Here is a 25,095-nt window from a genome sequence, read left to right as displayed (position 1 = left end):
ACAGTACTGTAAAAGACTTGAAGAAAAAGGGAATGTAACCCAAGAATTAAGTCTCCAGGTGATCACAGTTAAATGGGAAGAAAATAATTATTATACTTCTCTGGAAAGCCTTAAAAATGGAGTAAAATCTACTTGGCAGGAAATAACCAAATCTCTCTTCAATTCTGACTCCCTGGAGGGAGTGTAATGGTTATCGTGATGTGTATTGTCCTCCTCCAAAGAGGTCTGTCTCTGGTCATTTCTTTCAACTCATGCATAGATCTTTTGCATATGCTTATAATTTGATATATCCATCTTTTTGGAGATCTTCGGCCTTCTACCTTTCCTTGGATAATAAGTCTTTCCATGTTTTCTGTGTCTGCTCTCATTACCAAAGTCCAAAATATTTTAATTGTTGGAGATGCATTTTGCTGGATAGCCGTTTGCTGACTTTTAACTCATTTAAAATTAAAATATTTGTCCTGTGGTCGGTCCACGGAATTCGTAACATTCTTCTCTAACAGAACATTTCAGTGGCGTCTATCTTTCTTCGTTCCGTTTGTCGTAGGGTCCAAGATTCATATTCGTATGTCAGTATTGGGAATATTAAGCAGTTGATCAACCTCATTTTTAGAGTTCGTGAAATTTGAGACTCCTTCCATATTTTGACCATCTTTAGTACGGAGACATTTGCTACATCACATCTACGTTTTATTTCTTCCTGTAGTGACACTGTGTTTGTGATCAATGATCCCAGATATAAATATGAGCTCACAACCTCAAACCGGTCAATCGTGGTTATGTGTGGATGATTGTTATGTCGTCTATCCACTATCATGATCTTTGTCTTGATATGTTTAACTGCAGACCAAATATTTGACTTTCGTTTTCAACCAGTCGTATAAGATCAATTAACTCTTCTTGACTATTTGCAAGAAGGGATGTGTCGTCTGCAAAACGTAGGTTGTTTATTTTGCGGCCATTTATTGAGATGCCCTTTTCCCATCCTTCAAGCGCTCTTCTCATAATATGCTCCCCATATTATATATTACATAATTGTGGAGACAGTATACATTTTGTCTGACACCTTGTTCTGGATGGAATTCGTTTGAGAGTATGTCAAGCACTACCGACCCAGCTAGAAAAACGCTCCTTGATAGACCTATTGGTCAAAGAAGAAGAGGAAGACCCAGAACAAGATTCCTAGATAATATCGATGAAGACATGAGAAATATGGAAATACGTGCTTGGCGGAGGAAGGCGATGGTTAGGGACGACTAGAGAGAAATTCTTGAGAAGGATAGGACCCACACAGGGTTGTAAAGCCAAAATGATGATGATGATGTATGTCAAGCACTTTAACAGTTAGAGTAGTGTGTTCATATAGTTCAGTTATAAGCGAAATTAAGTGCTGTGGTACTCCTACTTCTTTCAGTATCTGCCATAAATGATGCCATTTGACCCTGTCGAAAGCTTTGCGATAATCAATAAAAAAATGTATAGTGGTATACTGTATTCCCTACATTTTTGTATTATTTGTCTTATGTTCAGAAGATGTTCTCGAATAATTTGACCTTTGGTAAATCCAGTTTGCTCTTGGGGTATTTCTCGTTGTAGGAAAGTTTTCAGTCCCTCATTGATTATGTATAGCATTGTTTTGCTGGCATGTAAGATAAGAGATATGGTTCTATAGTTGTCGCATTTATGGAAGCTGCCTTTTTTATGTATTGTCGTTATTGTAGGTTTTGTCCAGTCGTCAGGTCATTGCTTTGAATTCATATTTTGTAACAGAGCAAGTGAAGCAATTATTCTATAGCTTTGAGCATTTCTGCTGTTGCCATATCTGGACCTAATGCTTTGTTGTACTTGAGGTTACTGATTGCCAGTCTTATTTAATTCTCGATTATGTTAGGTTCTTCTTCGATTTCTTCAGAAGTTTGGTAAATAAGTTCCTGGCGTTGATCATATAGATCCCGGCAATATAATCTCCATGTCTCTGCTATGTCTTCTCTGTTCGTTCTCAGGGTTCCTGTGTGGTCTTCAACGGCCCAAGTTCTGGCTTTAAAGTCTCTTGTTATGTATCGTATTTTTCTAAATGGATCTCTTGGGTAATTGTTTTGATTGTGGCTCTCAAATTCTTTGCATATATTGTAATAATATTGTTGTTTATCAACCCTGCATCTTCGTGTTATTTCTTTGTTAAGGTCTCTTAAACTGGCTTTTTCCCTTTCACTATGTACACCACTTTGACAAAGACTTCTTCTATTCTCAATTACTTTAATGGTTCCATCTGTTATCCAGTGTTTTCGTTTTACTGGAATATTTCTTGTGATGTACCCTTACCAATAAAAGGCATACTTTTTTGCACTTCTTGGAGAAGATCCTGGAGAGACGAACGAACTATGAAGGTGTGCTGGGCTCCAATGGGAATCTCTGTATCTTTCCAGTGGTCAATTATATCGGAAGTAGGAAAATCCCGATGGAGTACGCACAGTTCAACAATTGGTACTGCCAAAAGTGTGTTGCAAGAACTTCACAGAAGCCTTTCTTGAGGACATTTTACAGTCAAAAGAATACTTGCTAGAGTTCGAGACAGATTTTACTCGATCAAATGATACCGAGATGTAGAAGATTGGTGCGATTTATGTCACGGTAGAAATGGTTCTAGAACAACAAATGTCGCAATGGATTATTTTTCAAAATGGCCTGAAATTGCACCCCTTCCTAATCAAGAAGAGAAACGGAGCTAGCCTCAAGACCTTATTTTTGGAAGATTGCTTTGAAAAGTGATAAATCCAAGGCCAAGCTCGACATGCATGTTACCGGGACAACTTTCGAAAGAGGTGACCCAGTATAGTTATACAATCCAACACGCTAGAAAGGACTTTGCCGGAAACTTTAACGAACACCGTACACCGTCCTGTAGAAAATAAACGATCTAAGCTATCGCATCCAGTTTTCGGTTAGAAGTAAACTCAAGTTAGTTCATATCGTTCATACCATGGAACTGATCTACCCTGATGGCTTCAGTCGGTCCCTGATAGACCCGTTATTCGAGGCGAATAACTATAAAAGAAGAAGCAGTGTTACGACAGATCCGTAAGATTTATTCCATATAGAAAAAGACCCTTCACACGAAAAAAAAAAAAGAATTCAAAATCTAGAATGTTCTAGACGTCATCAAAATGTCCCGAAATGTCTATTAAGATTTGGAACGTCAAAAAATGTAAATAAACTAATTCAGTTCGAGTTTAAGTATTGTAATATTGTTTGCTGTTTAAATAAGAGTGCTTAGAAAGAAGTGTAACATTATAATAAAGACAATCACTAACACCGTATGATTAGAACTAATATGAAATACTAAGTTTTACCTTATTTTTTCTACTATCAGCCTTATCTACATCTTCTTTTGACTCAGTGTAACTAACTGACAGTGGAGGTTGGCCAGCGTCAAGATCCGAGCTAGAATCCAAACTAAATGACACCGAGTTCGTCTTCTTTCTCGCTGGACTATCTGTTGGTTCACTGGTATAACTCAAATTGGTCGCTGCAATTGTGATTGGCGGTACCCAATCTTTAGAAAGTACTATATCAGCATCGCTATATTTCTAAAAAATCAAAAAGAAATGAGTTCCGTGCATCCAGCGAATTAAACATTTATAAAATTAGATAAACAAAAATAAAAAATTTAAATAGTGCATTATTCTGTCATCAGTTCAAAGATTGCGTAAATTATTAGGTTAATGGTTCGAATCACACGATAGCTAGTGAAATATTTGAAAGGCTGATTGATTGATGTTTACCGGAAGGCGTTAAAACACAAGAAAACCGAAATATTTATTCTCTAAAAGCCGTCTGTTCTATACCAGTCATACTATGTACATCTTCCATTAACTATTCAGATCTGTTACATATAATATCTCCAACAACACCCAATGGACCCTTTACTTGGCTCTGATATACCCTCTTATACCAAGATGACATCGAACCTTCTCATAGCAAGAAACAGATCTGCAGAAACCACTTTACTGTGAGAAAAGTTTATCTATAATACCATGATGGGGGTCATTCAGACTTATTTGGAACAGAGTCCGCCAGCGTGGTCGTCTCTTTGTTTATTTCTTTCAGCATCTAAGGTTTTAATCTACGTATTACAAATCTTCGAATACAAAAAAGACTTGAATTTCGAACGAAAAGATTTACTGTGAGTGTTTGTTTATACAGTCTTATTTACGTCAAATAAGGCTTTCCCTGTAATAACTGCGTCTTAAAAGTGGCGATTGGAATAATATTTACATTGAAAAAAGCCGATTGAAGGTTGTGTGAATTATCATCGCAGATACGAATTTTTTAATTCACTTATGGCTTAGATCTTAAGGGGATCCTTAAGATCTAAGGGGGCCGATATGAGCGATGTTTTTTTGGCGATCATGTAGTCCCTGGCAGTAGTGATGTTAATAATAGTAGTCAATAATGATATGCAGTAAAAAAGCATCAAGTAAAATAAAGTATAGCAAGAAATTAAGTTATAAGTTGGTGCAAATTACTTGCACCGTAAGTTTTTACCTTTTTTCTATAACCTACCAAAACAGTTTAATATTGGCTGATGGAAGACCGATAAAAAAGGAAACAATCTGCCATTATTTTTTTATAGTGTTTTTTGAAGGGGTACATCTCTTATTATTTGACATGTTTTATATAAACAGTAAGATAACCTATGATAATAATTTGAACGACATCCTCGAGATGAATATCACCATCACTTATTCTACACCCCTAAGTAGGTCTTAGGGGAGTAGAATCAATCAATTTTCTTAAAATCGTAAGAGATTGTGATCATGCTAGATATAAGAGATATGTATTTCTTACCAGATATATAAAATTGTATTTAATAAATATTTTATAGTTGTAACTTCTTCCCCAGATACGTTTTACAGATGCCAAAAATTATTCCTATCAGAATTATTTGTTCAAAGACAAGTAAAATATTATTTTGGTTTGATATGATCGATGTTTCTGGTCCATGACTTTTTCTCCATGCTAAGCGAAAAAGCAGTCTCAGAAAAACTTAAGCTTGAAAACACCCCTATAGGCACTACCATTGAATCAGCAACAGCAACAGCTCATTCAATTAACAAATCAAGTTAGCCTAACTAGCGCATTACGTATCTTTTCTGTTTCTCGCAGTGGTCTAGTATAGACTAAAGGTTGATTCAGACCAACAGTCACGGGATGATCAGATCATAGTAAACTCAACGTTAAGTCATGGAGTAAACCATTGACAAACACACAGTCCGGGCAGATCACCGTCAGTCTACTTCAGCATTCAGGTCGATCAAGATACCTAAGAGAAAAAACATTTTTGGACGCTTTGGGCAAAACGTTTTTGGAAGAAGAAGTGAGGTCCCGTCCAGAGTGAGTAGACAAATTATTTTTATAGAGGAGGGAAGAAAGGGATTTCGCAAAATTGTACTCACAACTAGTGGACGACGAGACGAAATTCGTACAGATAACGAAGATGGAAACTCACTATAGAAGAGCAGTTTTGACTCCTGTCGAAAAGCTTATTAATAGTTACCTTGTTTTAGTATTGTCTTGATCGCTGACGGAGCGATCACACAGGCCCGGCAGTGATCTTGACTGTACCATGACTGGAGGATGGACCGTGCGTTGGAATTACCTCATTGGAAAACCACAGAAGCAACTCTTGACTTCTCTGACTGTTGGTCTGAGTCAACCTTTAGTTCGCAGTTTTCGCATCCTTATTTAGGTTCTAAATACCTGGCATACTCTAAGGAGCGAGCATACTACTGGACCAACCAGTAGTAATATTCCACGATAGCTCTACGACTCGTGTGCGATTGCCTAAGTGTTATTATGTTGTTATTTTCTGTCTTGTACCGACAGCTCACCAGCGTAAGCTATAATTTGCAAACGAAAAGAAATAGAAAAAATCACAACTATTAAAGTAAAGAAGAAACACGGTGCCTTCACATCACAATGCCTAAGAAAAATGTCGTTTAGAAAATTATTTTACTAAATATCATATTTCCTCACTAGAGGTCTCTAGTAGCATACTTTGGTAATTGTTTTTCCTATAATTGCCAGAGTAGTCGGTGCGTTTTGATTTAGTTTGAGTCTTCTTACAAACTCTCTTTGATGACGGGTAGACCCAGAAACACGTGTTAGGGAGTGGTAAGAGACTTAAATTGAATCGAAACGCAACCGTCTTCGTATATTTTACTAAATATTAAATAACGAAAATTTTAGAATACTTTAAGTAAACCTTGTCTAAACTACCTATCGATGAAAACTGAATATATATTTACCTTTTTTGGAGGAATATGTACAATTGGTGGTATACTTGATTCTCTAATATCAATACCGGAATCGTGACAACTCTCTTTATTTAGGCTATCATCTTCGTCTTGAATGTGATCGTCGGGGGCGCCAGTTGGAGTTATGGCTGGCATTTCATCTGTATCTATAGACCTAAAATACAATAAATAATAAATCTACTATATCTACATAAGACTAAATCTTCTACAATATAAACGTCAGCTGTTTCTGTGGTATGCATTTATTCATTCATTCATTAAACTTTACAATCCCTTCACAATACTTTTCTTCATCATTTTAATTTTCGCTAGTGGAGCTAATAGTACAGTTACCAGAAATATCGTTAACTGTCTAATTATTGTTGATTTTTCTGACATATAATTGCGACAAACCACTAACACATAATTTTTTAGAAGAATATTTTTCTGAGAAATAAGAGACTACGAATATTTAATTAATAAATCAAATAGAGATTATTTAAAACGTGCTAATCTACTTTCCTTCCTAAGAACTTTTAAGGACAACATTTATGAAAGCATTGAAATTAATTTAGACCTACTGTGGGCCACTCATGGAGCCATATTATTTTATATGCTGCTAGAATATCTGCAACTCTTAATAACTTAGTATACCTCCTTTTCAATAATCTCCAAAAAAGACTCCCCCACTTCCTCCTAGCTATCTACCATTCGACAACTGCTCTCACCTCTCTTATTAAACGTAGACTTGACTGTTACATCCTCTAACAAAATCTCCACTCCTTCCACGATGGAAGAAAACATTTCCAAAAGTAAAGCTAACTAACTAACTATTCAAAGCACACTCTTTTATTATTATTGATAATGAATCCTGCTTTGATCGAATAATATATACGCTAACGGTTTTAAGTACAATGACAATGTTAATTGCGCTGTCACATCTGCGAAAAAGTCCGTTAAGATCTAGATCCTTCCATCAATTTGCAACATTCATAGAGTCGAGTTACTGAAAATACATCACGTCATCAAATATATATATATATATATATATATATATATATATATATACATTATATAGCGTTAGTAACCTTCTGGTGAACGTGAACAAAGGAGTGTGAGCGTGATTCACGATAATTCGCGATTGGACGCTTCCCGTTGCATGCGTTGCGACGGTTTAGGTTACGGGACTAATCTCCCTAATCGAGCGTGGTCGAAACTTTCCATGGGTTTCATTTCGCCCTTAACACTTGGGAAAACATCTTTTTGACGAAAGATATAAATTTCTTAAACATAAAAATGCAGAAAGTGGTGTTTGAATCAATAGAGTTAGAGGAATTAAATTCATTACAAGTGATATTCGACTTACTGTCTATCCCTTGACGGTATCGCCCAATGGTGGTCCAGCAGAGATTTTCTTCTTTCTTCTAAAGATTTATGCTGACTTTCTGGATCTTCTAAATTAGTAGGCGTAACCAATTCCCTTTCAAATGCTTTTGGAAACGCGTCACCTTCTCTCTCGGTACAGGAACACACAGACTCAGCATCATCGCCTGTGACTAAATAAAACATGTAATTACAATAAATTAATTCATGATTTTATTCAACATGATACACAGATTTAATTCTTATGTTATGTAAATCGGAGAATGAAGGTGTACCTATGTTACGGTTGACAATACTTGTCATAGCTTTCTTATAAAGAAAACAGAAGAATGGTCCCAAAACCACAGATATGATTTACAACATATAAAGTTGGATATCCAAATAGGCAGTTTCCAGATATGATAATAGACGACTAGGAAACAAAGATTCATATAGAAGTGTTTCGTACAGTAGGATTAAAACCTGTGACACTCTATAGAGCACAAACTTTCATCCTTATAAAGAAGACTAAGCTCCGTAGATTGGAGAAAAAAATTAGTTTTGTCATATAAAAACTAACTACAAGGTGGTCATGTTGTATGGAAAACCTGATAACGACAACCAGACGTAAGATGGGCAGGTCTCATTGACGAAATGTCACACGAACAATCGGTGAAGATATTCTGGCGAGGAGTCCCAGGAAAAAACCTACAACTTTTCTTTCTAAGAAGCAAGAAGATTATTTTAAACGACGTCCCAGATATGTGTTATATATGCTACTAAAAGTACAAAAAATAAATAGAAGGCTTCTACTTATTTTCTAATAGATATTTCGAGAAACTGGGCAAAGTGCTAAAGCAAACCTTATATGTATTTCATTGAAATACATATAAGGATTGCTAGTTTAAAATATTGTTGGATATCTTAAAGAAGTGTAATATTATACTGAAAAAAGCCATATACCATTTTTATAAGCAAGCAAATATTTTGGTTTTCTTACAAATCATCCGTGATGATTTTGTCCATGAGGACTCATGTTGTCAACTTTTAATTTCTAGGATTAGAGTATATTATTCAACAGGGATATTTATAGTAAAATAGAGTAACATTTACTTACCAAGTTCAGGAAACGTTTCATCTTTAACCATCAGAGAATCTTGTTCTTCTTCCTTTTCAGATTTTGGATAATAAATTTCTTGTTTCTCTGATAAATTTGACTCGCAATGTCCAACCCTCATGTGCGCGATGTCGTTGTAGATAGCAGCGTTGACGACAAACTCCATAGGCGCAATCACACCATAAGCTTCAGGTCCGTGTTCGATAACCAAGGGATCTATCACGTTAGGGTCGAACATGACAGCATTGGGAGTAACCAAGAGCACTCCGCTAACCACACCTTGGCCATCGGTAATATGACGTACGTTGATCTTGAGGAATCGCTCGCGAAAGACGGCCGATTCTGAGTCTTCGTATTCACTGCTACTGCCTCCTTGAGGACATGATGGTGTGCGCACCCTTTCCACATGGCCAGGCTTCGGACTAACCGGCCGCAAATTCTCCAACAATTCTGAAAAGTAGCGAGTCACTGTTGCAGCTAAGTTATACATTTTAAATACTACAGGATATTTTTAGTTGTTCAACAATAGGTTTATAAACCACAGCTTTTTATAAGTGTAATAGTTTTTTATCAGTGACGATCAAATTTTATTTCTTATTGTTGATTAGGCATTAAAACAAAAGTGGGTTCAAGAAAAATACATAAAATTTTATCAATAACGGGTGAATGCAGGAACAATGTTAATTTCGTGTATATAGTTAGTTATTAATCATTATATAGCTATTAATATTAACATTTCTTTTAACTTCAATTAAAGGGACAAAATATTTACGGTGGCGAAAAGTGCCTTTAGAATTTTGAATAAAATGGTCTTTAATTAAATGTTCCATAACAAAATAAAATTGTCAACTATTCATAGACAAACTATTTTTAAGCTGTCCATAGCGAAAACTGCCTTGATTGGCAAACATATAAATTAAACATTAAAATGTTCCATTTATATAAAAGTGACACATTTGTATATACGCGATAAGGTTCAAAATAACAACCTGACAGGTAGTGATAAGATAGCGGTTTCATACTGAGTTCGCGTCACACGACAAATAAAAATACATATTTATTTAGGTTATTTTCCGTTATTTAAATACTTATAATGCTTTATATAATATGTTTTTATCTAGTAGGTACTAAGTTTATTAGAAAACACTCGGGGGAAGTCAAATTAACACTCACTAATTGCATAAATTCTCATTGGATAGATCAACTAAACAAATCAGAATGCACACACTGTAGACGCACATGATCCTAACTAAATAAAACACTTATTTATCGGCTCGTTGGCAATGTCAGCTGATATGCACCAAATCAACAAATCACTATAATGTTGGGAGATATCGAACAACTACCGATATATGAAAAAAAACAAGTTCATTACTAATATTTCAATGTACAGGTAAATATCACTAGACTGGTATTCTACAATAGCCGCGGTAATTTAAAAATAAACAAAATGTAAAAACTTGGCAGTGGTTAGAAGTGTAGGAGGTTTTTAATAAGTATGTTCTGTGCCGGCCAATATTTTTTAGTATCTAACCAGTATTATTATACTGAGGTGACTAAGCTTCTTCAAATGGCTCATTGTAGTATATTATTTTACCTTTTATCTGTAAAGCAGTGAGATAAGGTAAAACACCTCAACGACGATAGCAACATGCATAGCAAAAAGTGTTTTATATGTTTTTTATCACAAATTTAGTATCTATTTAAAATTAAAAATAGGAAAACAGTGGCGTATCAGCAATAAATAGTATTGAGAGTTCTTTACAGAAGACACATCACAGTGCTCGGACAAATAGGTTTTAACATTTTTAGAGACGGCGCTAATTAAAGTTAGGTTTATCATTATTAGTAGCACACTCTTGTGGCTCTTGGCCTTTTCTAAGGTCTTCCTCCATTCAAATCTATTATGGGCTTTACGCTTCCAGTTAATGATTTTTCAGGTTTTTAGGTCTTGTTCTAACTGCTCCGGATATCTCAACCTGGGTCTTCCTTTTGATCTCTTTTCCATTGGTACCTACCTTGCGATTTTCTTGGTGGCTAGATCTTCCTGCATCCGTTTTACCTGATCCATCCAGCGCAGGCTTCCAATTTTTATAAACGTGGTGATGTCGTGTAGCGTTTTAATTTTTCTAGTAATAACGGCCCTTAAAATTTTGATGGTGCTGTACTAGGGCAGCTGTACTGTCCGATAAGTACTTAGTGGTGGTGACTTATTAATCAATATAGTTTCCTTTTACCTCAATACATTTGACCCAGCGATGCTCCAACTTCTTTAACCCATCTGAAAAATACGTTTTCTCGGGGTTCCTACCCATTCGACTTAAATTTCTAGCCGGCGAGCGCCTTTTTTTGTCACGTTATCCTCCGTAGTAGCCATTTTCGGGGCGACGATGCGTAGCTAATCAAAAACCGACGTGCGACTACGTTGAAACTCGTTAAACTAATTTTTGACTAACTTTTTCCATTTTTCTAAAATGCGCGGACACGTCCACTTTCACATGCGGTCAAAACAAAACTGCGCGTCCGATTCGGCTGAAATTTTGACATTAGCCGTTTACGAGAATGTACTACTTAATAGTAGATTTCTCTTGAGATAGTGGAGCCATCGGGCGGTGAAGTATTTATTGGCCTACGTATATATACTATATTGCAGACAGTTTTTATTAAGTCTAAGTGCAAAATATTTTAAGTTCTCTTATAGTGTGTTTCGTCTAGTTAAAAATTACGAACATTTCTGCCGTTTCTACACTTTCTTTCTGGAACTACTAAAAATGTTTATATTAGCAGTTGGTTCAAGTTGGTATAAAGTACTAGACGCCAAGATTTGATTCATTTTAGTTTGGTATTGCGATGGCTTCCGACGTTAAGTAATTACTTTTTTACATACAGTTTTGTGGCGAGAACTCGCATTTTGCGGTTAGTCTTTTTCATTCTTTTGTTGTTTGATCATAAAGTATGAAAAAATTTTATCTTTCTAGAATCCCACTGGCAGTCTGTTTTCAGTAGCCACCTGCATCATGTGTTTACCTTCTATTGCTCCATCGTTTCTTTTTTGCCGATTAGATAAGAAGAGATTGTAACAAAAAAAAATGAAGTAATTATAACAAAAACAAATAAATTAATGCTGGCTAGCAGAATGTGCCGGAGAGTGACTACTTGACACTTAAAAGGACCGTAAAGTAAGAATATGAATGACAGGATAACGTAAATGAAAGTGGTAAATTATGGAAGTTGCTCTAAGATATGATTGGGCGCCAGGAAACTATTAGTTTTCTAGTTTACTATTAGAAACTAGTTTTCACCACAAATTTTAATCCCTATCCAAATATATAGTCTGATTTTTTTTATAGCTACCCACCACCGATTATGTACAGTTAATCTAGTTACTTATATACAAAAAAAATAAATACCCTGGTTACACACAATTGATCCTTGATAAACTGAATTTACAAGTAATATAAGAACAAATGTAATGACTATATCTAAAAAGGTAATTTACTTGCCTACTAGAGATGTAACTCTGTATTTCGGCTTTCAATTAAATGTCTTAACAAGTAATAAGGACACTAGCCTGAAGGGATAGATGTCCAAAGGTTTAAATATATAATAATAATAAAATATCAATAAATAACTCTCTGACTAAATGTGTACACAAGAAACCGTACAAATGAGTTAAAAGGGAGGATTTAAAACCTCAACCTACTTAGTCCCTAAATATGATTAAGTATTATTTTAGAAAAAATGATGTTTTTTTAATTATTATTTAAAAATAGTATGATTTAACGTTAAAAAAAAAATTAAATAAAAAAAATTAAAACTAATAAATAAACTTAATACAGATTTACTATATTGTATACTCTGAAGGATGGAGATACTTCCCGCTGATTTCTCAAAATGGCCCGGGAATGATAAGGTCAGATCTGGACCTCTGGGGAACAGCTATGTCAAAAAAAATCAACCCTGGAACCAGGTGTAACTCCGACCAGGTATTAACTTAAAAAATCTTTTTAAGAAAACTTATCAAAAAAAAAAAAAAACAAAATCAAAACATTCTTCCCCCGACTTCTGCTTGACTCCCTTAGGTAGGCGGCTCAGAGTGGCTATCAACCAACAGGACACTTAGAAAAAAAAACCATACCAAAACTTCCTGCAACTTCTTAAAAAAACTGTAATATTCCAAATAAAAAAACCTTTTAAGCCTTCTCTGGCCCCTACCTCTAAACCCAAGTGTCTCTACCGAACGCCGAAGCAGAAGTGGGCAATCAGCACTTGTTTTGAGTTAGCTAAACTATGATTGCAAACATGGACGCTTGGTGTCGCTGTTTAATACCAACTTATAATTTAAGAATTAAGAAAATAATTAAGAGGATTTGAATTTAAAAATTTTATTTAAAAATGTTTAAGGATTATTGAAGTGATGGACTCGTTACAAGATCTCGACCTTTTTCGAAAGTAGTTGCCTTTTTTGTATCAGAACACATGGCCCCTAGTGTTGAACGACTTGAGATCATTCACCGGTTGATTTTTAGTTAAGTGTAGATATTTCATGTTATACTTCTTCTCAGAGCCTTCTTTCAGTGCGTCACAGTTTTTCGATTTCTTTCTAATGTGATGAAAAAAGCGGCAGTTCCGTGATTAAAACACGAAAATATTACAGCGTTGCATGCATAACCGGTCTATTCTTAACCTACGCTTGATTCGTTGATATTTGAAATGCGCGTCATCTCTAGCCAATCAGTTACACGAGTCACGAACATTTGACGTAAAACTTCATTCATGTTGGCCATCCTTTCGAAGTGTGAAGAGTGAAGTGATTCTTATCGGTTCAGGTCAGTATTTGACTTATTTCATAGCGTTGTTATGCATTATTTGTGTTAACCTATATTTTTTATTTTGTTTTGGTTTTCATTAAAATATTTTTAAAATGCCAAGATTTACGGAAAAGGAACAAGTTCTGATACTTAAATTACTTAAATATTTTGAATTAGAAAAAGAAGCTGGACAAACCTTATTACCAATTTCTGCTGTTCGTGAAGTAAGTTTAAAATTACACTGAAAATAAAATTGTTTTATTTTTACCTACTGTTTATTTCAGCGTGTTGCTGAGGGGTTAGGAATTTCTTTGCCAACAATAAGACGATTGGTAAATGAAGGTGTTCAAAAAGATTCTGATTATTCAATCACAATGAGCCAACCAGTAGCCACGAGTCGTAAACCGATATTATTAATAAATAAATACGAACATGCCATCAGGATGTGTGTATACAGAATGTTTAGTAAAGGTAAGAAAGAGCATTACAACAGTATAGTTAAAATATTTTACCATATTTCTAATAGAAAGGCAGGAGTAACTAATTTTCATAGACATTTCATTTAATAAATTGTTACTGACAACTAGTTACATATAGAAATGAAAAGTGAATATAAAAAGAATACTACTGAATTAAGTACCAAGTATTGTAATAAAGATTTAAGAGTCCTCTTTGCCTTTTAGCTGAAGTTTATGCATTTACCTTGTGCAGTTTGGTAAAATATATAGTTATATTTTTATAACTCTTATACTTTGGATTATTCAAATATGGTTATTACGATTTATGAAAGGAGTACTGTTGCATATAGCAATTCAATAGACAAATTCCTAATATCAAAACTAACATGTTACTTTACATTCTTAATATTTTTCCTAGAAGAGTCACTATGGTGTCTTTAAACTTTAATCGTTTTAGGTGAGCATGTGACTCTCTATACCCTGAAGCAAAAACTAGAGGAAGTGGATGAGATTAATATTTCTATTGCTGCACTTAGCAGAGCTTTAAAAGAATTAAAATTCAGATGGGTAAATTGTAGTGTTGCTAACAGAAAATATTTAATGGAACAACCACATGTGACTTTAAAAAGACTTCAGTTTTTGAAAGCCTATAAGGACAATGAAAGCAGTTTATACCCTTTAAAACCAGTTTTCTTGGATGAGACCTGGATATTCAGTAAAGGAGGATTCCGCAAGAGCTGGCAAGATGGCAGTGTTAATGCAGTCAGGAAGAAGAATGGAGAAGGTGTACGATACATTATTCTTAATGCAGGTTCTGAAAATGGGTTCATTGATAACTGTGAATTGATTTTCAAAAGTGGAAGTAAATCTGGTGACTACCATGATTCAATGAATTCTGAGAATTTTGAAAAATGGTTTGAGCATCAGCTTTTACCAAATTTAGAAGAACCATCATTAATTATAATGGATAATGCATCATACCATTCAACTTTATTGGAAAAAATACCAAATTCTAGTTGGGCAAAACATTCTTTATTAGAATGGTTAAAAAACCGGCATATTAATTGTTCAATGACTATGATGAAGTTTGAGTTGATGGATATTGTAAAGAAGCATCTACCAGATAAAGTATTTAAGTGTGTATTAGAATTTATTTAGTAAGTGGCATTTTATATATATTTTGTTTTACAGATTGGATAGACTGGCCCTTCAATATGGCCATCTTCAATAAAGTATTATTATTAGGCATCAGTAAATAAATTGTTTTTATGTTTAGAATTATACCCTATTTATGTAATTAATTTATAAGTTACGTAATAAACATCTTTGAAAACAGTACTTGTTTGCTTTTATAAAAAAATGGCGGCAAATATTTAATTGTATAACTAGAAAACGAACTAACTACACTTGTATTATATACTATTATAAAATAAACAATAAATGGATCGTTGTGTTGTCGTTTTTAAATGTTTCCATATTTATGAATTTAATAAACAATATTGTTTACTACTATTTAATCCACCTTGCAATAAAAGTAAGTACGGTTCTGGCATCTGTCACAATTCTCAATAATTACATGAAGTAATTCTCGACACATCCAATACAGTATATGACGTCACAATTAATGACGCACTGAAAGAAGGCTCTGAGAAGGACTATAGCATTAGAGTTTTATTGTTGATTAGGGATATATTTATGTATTTCATAGTTCCAGTCAACATACTGACAGTTGGGACTGATATCGGCAAACCGAGTATAAGAGTTTTCATCGGTGTTAGTAATCTGACCTCACAATATTAATAGTTTCTGTTACTTGGTTTACTTAATAATTTATATCTTATGAATAACATACATCACGTTGTTCAAAATGAAAGATTATAAACTTCATGTATATAAATTGCTTTTTGGGTGGTTGATTACCACGGTATCTTTGTAACTGCTCAAACCGATCGCATAGTTTCTCAACTTATAATGAAAATTACTGCCGTTGATACATCGACGATCAAACTTGGAACAGTTTCATTAAAATTGAAATTCAGTGTCTAGTACTAGTTAACCACATATAGCATGCAAATTTTACTACGGTAGATTTAAACTTCTTAAGATTTTTAAAGCTGTCATTTAAAACCCCAACAAATGGTTTGTTTAATTTTAATTTATATACAAAATATAAAAATATGATGAGAAAAAACAATTTAGAATTATGTATACTCCAATAAATACAATTTAACTCTAAATATAGACTGAAAAAGTGGCAAAGATTTCAGGATTATTTTTTCAGTGTTGTTCTGAAGCTATTTTCTTGTGGCATTTTAAAGTAATTACTATTTAAATGGGAATAAGTCACAATTAAAGGTTAAAGTAAGTTTATTGTCGTTTCAATTTCCAATTTGGAAATCGTTCTCAAAATACAAACATTAGTAAATTAAACAAATCTTGTTTTTTTGTTACTTAGTGAAAAATTCTTCTAATAATTTAATTTTATCTGACTCATCTATATTGACAATTCAGACATACATTATACATTTTAAAGTAGACGACTTTAAAATAATATTGCCAATATTGTTGAATTGCGTTCCTGGGACGACTTTACTTATAAGATAGTTCGTTCGATTACATGAAATCAACTTTAACTTGAGAATGTCCGTCAGAATAATAACAATGAACAAGAAAGGACAAAGAATTGCATTTATAAAATACCTTGTGAATGTGATCAGTTTTATTTAGGTGAAACATCAAGGCCATTAAATGTTAGAATAAGTGAACATCAATCCTATATTAAAAATAGAGAATTTGATAGATCTCAAATATGTAAACACGCATGGGATAATGAACATAGGGTTCAATGGAATGATTCAAATAAAGTCCTTAAAGAAACGGATGGTAAAAAGCGAAAAATCAAAGAAGCGGCACTAATTATGCTAAATGAGACCAATTGTGTCGCGAATTCCTCGGCAGAATGTAGTAGGATTTGGTTACCCATATTGAAAGAGGAAGTTATTAAGAGGAAAATACCAGTATTGGTAAGTCAGTAACATATAGAGGATACATCATTTGTGTTTTTTAAATAACAAACATATAAAATCAGAATTTGGTGTTAATTGAAGGTAAATTAAATGCACGACCAAATACTTACCATGTCGAGATAGTATTATGAGGTTTTTTTCCTGGTTTTTCCCTCATAATTTACTATGGAATCACTAACAGGAGAATTTTACTGTCATCATGGCATGTGCTTGTCTTTTTAAAGATAAATTACATGCTATGATCTTTTCTGACGGATATTCTCAAGTTAAAGTTGATTTCATGTAATCGAATGAACTATCTTATAAGTAAAGTCGTCCCAGGAACGCAACTCAACAATATTGGCAATATTATTTTAAAGTCGTCTACTTTAAAAAGTATAATGTATGTCTGAAATGTCAATATAGATGAGTCGGATAAAATTAAATTATTAGAAGAATTTTTCACTAAGTAACAAAAAAACAAAATGTGTTTAATTTACTAATGTTTGTATTTTGAGAATGATTTCCGAAGTGGAAATTGAAACGTCAATAAACGTACTTTAACCTTTAATTGTGGCTTATTCCCATTTAAATAGTAATTATTTTTTCAGGTTTTGACATGCAACTTGAACAATTGAAGGCAACATTTAAAAGTTTTTTTTGGGACACAGATATTTTAAATAAAGAAGCTTTTACAATAACAAACCAAAATATTCAATTATGAAAACTATGACAAGGATCTCTGAGAGGGATATCAACTTCTAGAGTCAATCAACTAGAACGACGATAATTTCTTATTTCAGAGAAGTCATCATCATCATCCAGCCTCAAGAGTCCACTGCTGAACATAGGCCTCTTCCTCATGTTTCCAACCCCGTCTATCTTGCGCCGCTCTCATCCAGTTTTTATTGAGTCTTCTTAAATCGTCAGTCCATCTTGTAGGTGGTCGACCGACGTTTCTCTTGTCTTCCCTTGGCCTCCATTCCAATAACCTCTTTGTCCATCGCCCATCTGTCATTCTGGCTATGTGTCCTGCCCATCTCCATTTTAGTCTGGCTATCTTCTCGATGATGACAGTCACTCCGGTTCTTCTCCTGATGTCTTCGTTGGTTATTCTGTCTCGCAGAGTTATTCCTAACATGGACCGCTCCATTCTTCTCTGCGTGACTCTCAGTTTGGTAGCTGCTGCTTTTGTTAAGGTAAGTGTTTCTGCTCTGTACGTCAAGACTGGGAGGACGCACTGATCAAATACCTTTCTCTTTAGGCATGTGGGCAGCTCACTTTTAAAAGTTTCTCTCAGTTTTCCAAATGCTGCCCACCCAAGGCCGATTCTTCTCTTCAGTTCATGAGTCTGGTTATCCCTGCCAATCATAATTTCATGTCCCAGGTATTTATATCTCTCTACGAGTTCTATTTCTTTTCCACCAATACTGATGTTCTGGTTGGGTACCAAATTGGTCATGATTTTTGTTTTCAAGATATTTATATTTAAACCTACACTTTCTGTAGCCACAACGAGTTCCTGTACCATCTCTCTTGCCATACCTAGATCTTCAGCTATTATAAGTATATCATCGGCGAAACGTAAGTTGTTTAGATATTCTTCATCTATTTTTATTCCCTTTGTCATCCAATCCAAATTCTTAAAAGCATGTTCTAGCACCGTATTAAAAAGTTTAGGTGACATTGGGTCTCCTTGTCTAACCCCCCGTTCTATTTTTATGCGATTACTGTTAGTATGTAATCTGACAGTGGTTGTTGCCTGCAGGTATATTTTGTATAATAATTTAGTATATCTATAATCTAGCCTGCATTCTTTAAGCGCCTGTAATATTTTGCTTAGCTCAACTGTGTCAAAGCTTTGTGAAAATCGATAAATATTAGAACTAGAGGTTTATTGTATTCCACTGCTTTCTCTATTAGGGTTTTTATACTTTGTAGATGGTCATTTGTTCCGTAACTTTTTCGGAATCCTGCCTGTTCCCTTGGTTGATAAGTCTCTAATTTTCTTTCCATTCTCTTAACTAGTATTCGCGTAAACAACTTATATATATGGCTAAGGAGGCTAATCGGTCTGTAATTCTCTAAATTTGCTTTGTCTCCTGCTTTGTGTAATAGAATCATAGTAGCGTTGTTCCAGTCTGTTGGAATATTGGCGCTGTGAAACTTCACAGTTAAACTAAACTTGTGTCAAATTAATCCACAATTAAATAAATAAGTTTGTACTGTTATTTCATATTCCTAAAACCTAAAAAAGCCTTTTCTTATAATTTATCTGAGAAAAATAGTCCCTGAAAAAAAATTTGATTTTTTACTAGGTCACCAGGTTTTTTTATTATCGACTGTCAACTATCTGAATTATGTATCTAATTTAGTTAATCACAATTATAGATATATAATATAAATATACTGACTGCTCCAATACAATCGCGTTCCCCTAGTGCGACAGAGAAAACTGACGCAAATCAGTCCCTACATCTCTTTCTAATGCCGGGTTTATCGACCACGTGACCTTCTCATTAGTCATTTAGGTCACGTGGTCGATAAACCTGGAAATTTGAAAGAGATGCAGCGACTGTTTTACGTCAGTTTTGTCTGTCGCACTGGGGGAACGCAATGTATTGTAGCGATCAGTATACTTGTATTATATGTCTGTGGTCACTATATAGTTGTTAGGTTAGGTTAGATTAGGTTAGCCCTAACAACAAATTTTTAATTTTTTTTTAATGTAATACTAGGTCATTAGCTAATTACTAATAATATAGCTTCAATCAGCAACACAAAACAAAATATACTTACTCTAAAAAACTAATTTATAATAAAAATGTTTTTTTTTTGCAAGAAACTAAATATTGATACTTAAGATCCAATATTTATGTTTAAAACGGGGTAGGATCGGCCTTAGACTCAATGACCGCTGGAAAATTCGGTTGGACATTGACTCGACTAAGGATCTGCACTGTTCAGGGTTACATTCATTCCAAATCTGATGTCGGCTTATGCCATAGTGGTTCAATAACATTTAGGTCCAAACTGTTAGAAGGCCAAGAAAGGACGTTTACACACTAGTTTTTTGTCGTTCTGGACGTATGACAAGCGGCGTCGTCCTGATGAAAAATATAATTCGCACCAACATTTAATTTCACAATGCTTGGTATTAGGCAGTTTTAAAGTATTTGTTGATATTTCGGAGCATTTACGGTACTCTCATTAAATTCAAAACATTCTAACCCTGAAACTGCCATACTACCCCAAATCATCACTTCTCTAGTAAATTTTACGGTGCGATTCAAACAGTCTTTATGAAAAGCCTCATGCTTAGTGCAAATAACTTGTTTGCGGTAATCACCAACCCATACGTCGAATTCTAATTCCTCACTAAAAATTACTCGGGACCAATCTTCTACCGACCAAGAAAGTTTTGATTTTGCCCACATGAACCTGTTTTGCTTTTGATTTGCTCTTAACAGTGGCTTTTCCTGTAAGAAAATATAATTTTTTAAACTACGAGTACACTTTGTTATTTAACACTGTAATTTAACCTTATAAAAGTCTAATCCAGATTTATGTATATATATCTTCGACCTTTTCGACCTTTTTTGCTAGTTTTAGAAGTTTTACTAATATTCTCCTACTCCTATCAGAAACTACACTTGAGTGCAAAATAATCGACTCAAAATCATTTTGCGAAAGTACATCTCCTGTTTCAATCTAAAAAGGTGTAAATTTAAAAATATTTAGTGTACAATCATTAACCTCATTATCGAGTTTTAAAAAAATTTTGTTTTTTGATGAATTGGATGACGCATTACAAATAAATAATGCAAAACGTAGAGAGGGGGTCAGAATTTGACTGATTGAAATCGACACGCACCGACTTAACGCGTTCGGTTAACATCGTACGCATCAATTTCAATAGCAACCCACTAATACATCAGTTACTTAAGTTCGCAACTGCATTACAAATGGATACCACATCCGTCAACGCAACTCAAGCAGTAGTATTATTGAGAGAAGGCCTGAGCCAGAGGGCCGTGGCAAATCGACTAAATTTAAGATAATCTGCTGTGTCCCGAGTGTATCGTCGGTACCAATATACTGCTGATTACATCCGTCGAACAGGAGGAGGCCGTAAACGAATAACAACGAGAAAATCCCTGAGAAATCGACATTTGAGTGGTACCAACCTCAAAGAAGAGCTTAGAGAGGCCCGAGGTGTGCTTACCAGCATTTGGACAGTCAGAAGGAGACTAAAGGCAGCCAACCTGACACTAAAAAGGGCAGCTACGGGCCCCAAGCTAACTGCAGGCCAGAAGCAAAGGCGATTAGAATTTGCTCGCGAACATCTGGATTGGGACGACTATCAATGGAGTCAGGCATTATTCTCCGATAAAAATAGGATCTGCCTACATGGCAACGACAAGGGGCGTCGAGTCTATTGAAGATCAGGAGAGCGATTTGGTCAATTTTGTATACGATATATTGTGTCATGGAGGTGGTTCTTGTATGTTTTGGGCAGGCAGTTCTATGGATGGGAAAACCAAGTTGATTTTCGTGCCTGGTGGAGGATGTGGAGGAGGTTTAACGGCGAATCGTAACATTAGAGACATTTTGGACATGTGATTTCATACACGGAATTTATTGGTGATGCCTCTATTTTAAAGCACGATAATGCACGATGCCATATCGCACGAGTCACCACCACCTATCTGTCTGAGATCGGTCTACCTACAATAAATTGGCCTGCGTTAAACCAGGACATAAATCCAATAGAGCATGTTTGGGATGAGCTTAAACGAAGTGTCCGGGACAGAAATCATGCACCAAGGAGCATAATAGAATTGAGAGCTGCGCTTAATGATAAATGGGAAGCAATGCCTCAAGAATTTATTAGAAAAGTCATCCGATCCATGGGAAAGTGTAATTAGGACTAGGGTTGGAAATATCAAATACTAAATAATTAAGAAATTCATTTTGTAATTGATGATTTCTCTGTTCATAACGTCTTTCTTGCGTTAGTTCCAATGATGACAATTTAGGAAACTCTGTATTGCATATTGTTTTTATAATGCGTCTTCCAAATATAGCAATAGCAGTTTTTGTAAGTTCAATAATAAAGTTATTGTTTGCACATTACATTTTTTTATTTTCATACTTTTTACATTGAAACAGAAGGTGTAATCTCAAATATCGCTTTTGAGTCGATTATTTTGCACTCAAGTGTAGTTTGGACAACCCGGATTTTTACTTTTTTTGTCTAAGATACTTCCTGTTTCCCATAATGCGTGATTATATTCCACACTATAGTTTTAGGAATATTAAGTTCATCCACCATTTCACGAACTGTTTTATTGCGGCAATAATTTTCAATTACCAACTCACGAACTTTTGAATTTGTAGAGATTTCACGCACCATTTTATTGAAATAATACATCCATTCACTCAATTTTGCAAAACTGTAGTATTCTATATAGTGTTCGGCTGCTCCATAGGATATATGGGATATATAAAAAATATTAATTACGTTTTGTGATTATTTATCATTTAAATATTGCTTAATTGGCATTATTGTTAGCTTCCCTAATTACATTTTTCTGTGTGACTGTACTATTGTATATTATTGCTTAAAAACCGATGGCGTACACCAATGTAGTTCGCTAAAACCTTGCAAGATGCAGTACACCTTAACAACCACCCAAAAACTATCACCGATAACCATAAAGTAGTTTTAAAAAGTGTGCAAGGGAATAGAGAAACTCTTTATCGGTAAGTTTCATCGGTTCCATGATCGGTAAGTATCATGGAACCGCTGCGGCGTTCCATGAAGTGACAGTAATTAGACAAGTGTTTTTGTAAGCGACACCCATATTATTGTAGACGATAATTATTAGCGTATTTATAATTTTTAATTAGATATTTATTATTTATTTATTTTTTATACTTTGGCGAGTTAAAATAAAGTTAGTTGTTAAACCAAGTCTGCTTCACTAAATCCCGGAATCGACAGAAAAACTTGTGAAACACTGTGAAAATCTCGATAACAGAAAAATTACGAACACAAAAAAAGATGCCATATCAAAAAAGGTTAAGTAAGATCACAAGAGGTACTTAAACAATATTTGCGGTGAGACACAAATTAGAGAGTGGAACCCTGGTAAAAAACCGGGGTTCAAACCAACAAATTGAACGGTAAATACCTATATAATAAAAACACACATAGACGAAGTAGTGGAGATTTCGCATAAGCATTGAATCAGTACAATCAAATATCAGTGAAAATAAATATGACAGGAAACCGGATGTGTTAACAGAAATTAAAGCTCATATAAAAGAAAACTAACACCGATCCAATATCCTGGTATAAATAGGATTCCATCTGAAGTTTTGAAAAATATGGGAGAATTACCTAAAATAGCCGGTTGACTGGACTGTAACTGGATTCCGCTGTACAAGAAAGATTTTATCACACAATGTGACAATTATAAACTAATTGTATTAATAATTCATGCAAGTTTGCAGTTAATATACAATAGGTTAGGTCAAATTAATAATCGTGAATAAATCGTCTGAACGTTAGTTAAATAAGCCAGAGAATTAATTTATTCAATATGAATCTAAATCATAGATTTAAAACTACATAGTAAGAAAACAAATGGAAATACCTTTTAGTTTCAAAAGAAAAGTCTATGATACCTGCATGTATTCAGTAGTTGGACCGGAAATGATGGCTGGGACAAATAAGTCAGCATAGAAAACTTAGAGATCAATGGTCTGAGGAAAGTTAGAAATTTCTTTAAGAGACAGATAAGGGACTATTACAAAAAAAAAACTACACAAAGGCCCCTGACGTAGTGTAATGAATCGCTAGTTCTTAAGTGGAAATGAGGCAAACCTATCCAGATAGAGCATTGGACATTTGGACAATTAGGGTAATACAATTAATACCACGTGTTATAAAGAAAAATATCGGACAATATCTAAGATTGGTGAATGGTATTCAAAAAATCGTTAGGAAAACTGGACGGAAGTCGCAGAAGACAACGTGACATGAAACATATTACCAGTAGCCAGACATAGAATAGACTGTATTTCTCTGGCCAAGAAGTTGGCAGGGACACTAAAAGTAGCTCGGAGATCAAAGGCACGAGAAATGTTAGGAATATCCTTGAGAGATAGAATAAGTAAGGCATTAGAAACAGAACAAAGATCAATGCTGCAATGGAACGAATCGCTAGTCGTTAGTGGAAATGGTCGATCACGTAACTAGAATATGGACAAGTGGATAATCAGTTCGATAAAATGGATATAAAGTGTGACAAACAGGAATTTTAAAGGACCACAGCTAAGAGGGGTGGATTTTAAAAAAACATGGTAAATAGTTTTCTCTAGTGAAACCCATGGAACAGCCGGAAAAAGTCATCAAACAAATGATTGACAAAGGATAGAAGCTGAATTCTACTGAATTTTTTTATTTTTCTTTATTATTTTTAATTTTTTTTATCTAATATCTATGCCAATACTTGCCTTAGATACCAATCATGTCTCTCTTCAGTCCTAACCCCCGGAGGGAGCGTAGTGGTCATCATAAGATCGTGTACTGTCCCTCTCCCAAGATATATGTCTCTGTTCATTTCTTTTAACTCGTGCATAGGTCTTTTGCATATTCCTGTAATTTGGTCTATCTATCTTTTTAGGAATCTTTCTCGTGATCTTCGGCCTTCTACCTTTTCTTGGATAATAAGTCTTTCCATGTTTTCTGTGTCAGCTATTATAACATGTCCAAAGTATTTTATTTGTTAGAGATGGACTTTGCTTGAGAGCCGTTTGCTGACCTTTAGCTCATTTAAAATTGAATTATTTGTCCTGTGGTCACTCCACGGAATTCATAACATTCTTCTCCAACAGAACATTTCACTGGCGTCTATCTTTCTTCTTTCCGCTTGTCAATTTGAGTTCGTGAAATTTGAGAGTGCTTCCATATTTTGGCCATCTTTCCTATAGCGACTTTTACTAGATAACATCTATGTTTTATTTCTTCCTGTAGTG

General features: G+C 34.6%; 1 protein-coding gene across 7 annotated transcripts in view; it reads right to left on the bottom strand.

The window, feature by feature from the left end:
- mtd (TLD domain-containing protein mustard) overlaps positions 1-25,095 on the bottom strand; it is a 916,705-nt gene that overhangs the window by 169,039 nt on the left and 722,571 nt on the right. For 6 of the 7 annotated variants that reach the window (XM_072540745.1, XM_072540746.1, XM_072540756.1 and 3 more), the window contains 4 exons: positions 8,776-9,225; positions 7,663-7,852; positions 6,309-6,471; positions 3,351-3,587 (listed from right to left, as the gene is read on the bottom strand). In XM_072540745.1, coding sequence (XP_072396846.1) covers positions 3,351-3,587; positions 6,309-6,471; positions 7,663-7,852; positions 8,776-9,225 — 1,040 coding nt within the window. Of the gene's footprint in view, positions 1-3,350; positions 3,588-6,308; positions 6,472-7,662; positions 7,853-8,775; positions 9,226-9,948; positions 10,322-25,095 lie in introns of those variants that run through there. The other variant, XM_072540749.1, reaches the window with a different exon arrangement.

The sequence above is a fragment of the Diabrotica undecimpunctata genome, chromosome 8, assembly GCF_040954645.1.
Source record: "Diabrotica undecimpunctata isolate CICGRU chromosome 8, icDiaUnde3, whole genome shotgun sequence".
Taxonomy (NCBI): domain Eukaryota; kingdom Metazoa; phylum Arthropoda; class Insecta; order Coleoptera; family Chrysomelidae; genus Diabrotica; species Diabrotica undecimpunctata.
Note: the sequence above shows the minus strand (reverse complement) of the source record. Positions and strands in the feature narration are given on the sequence as shown.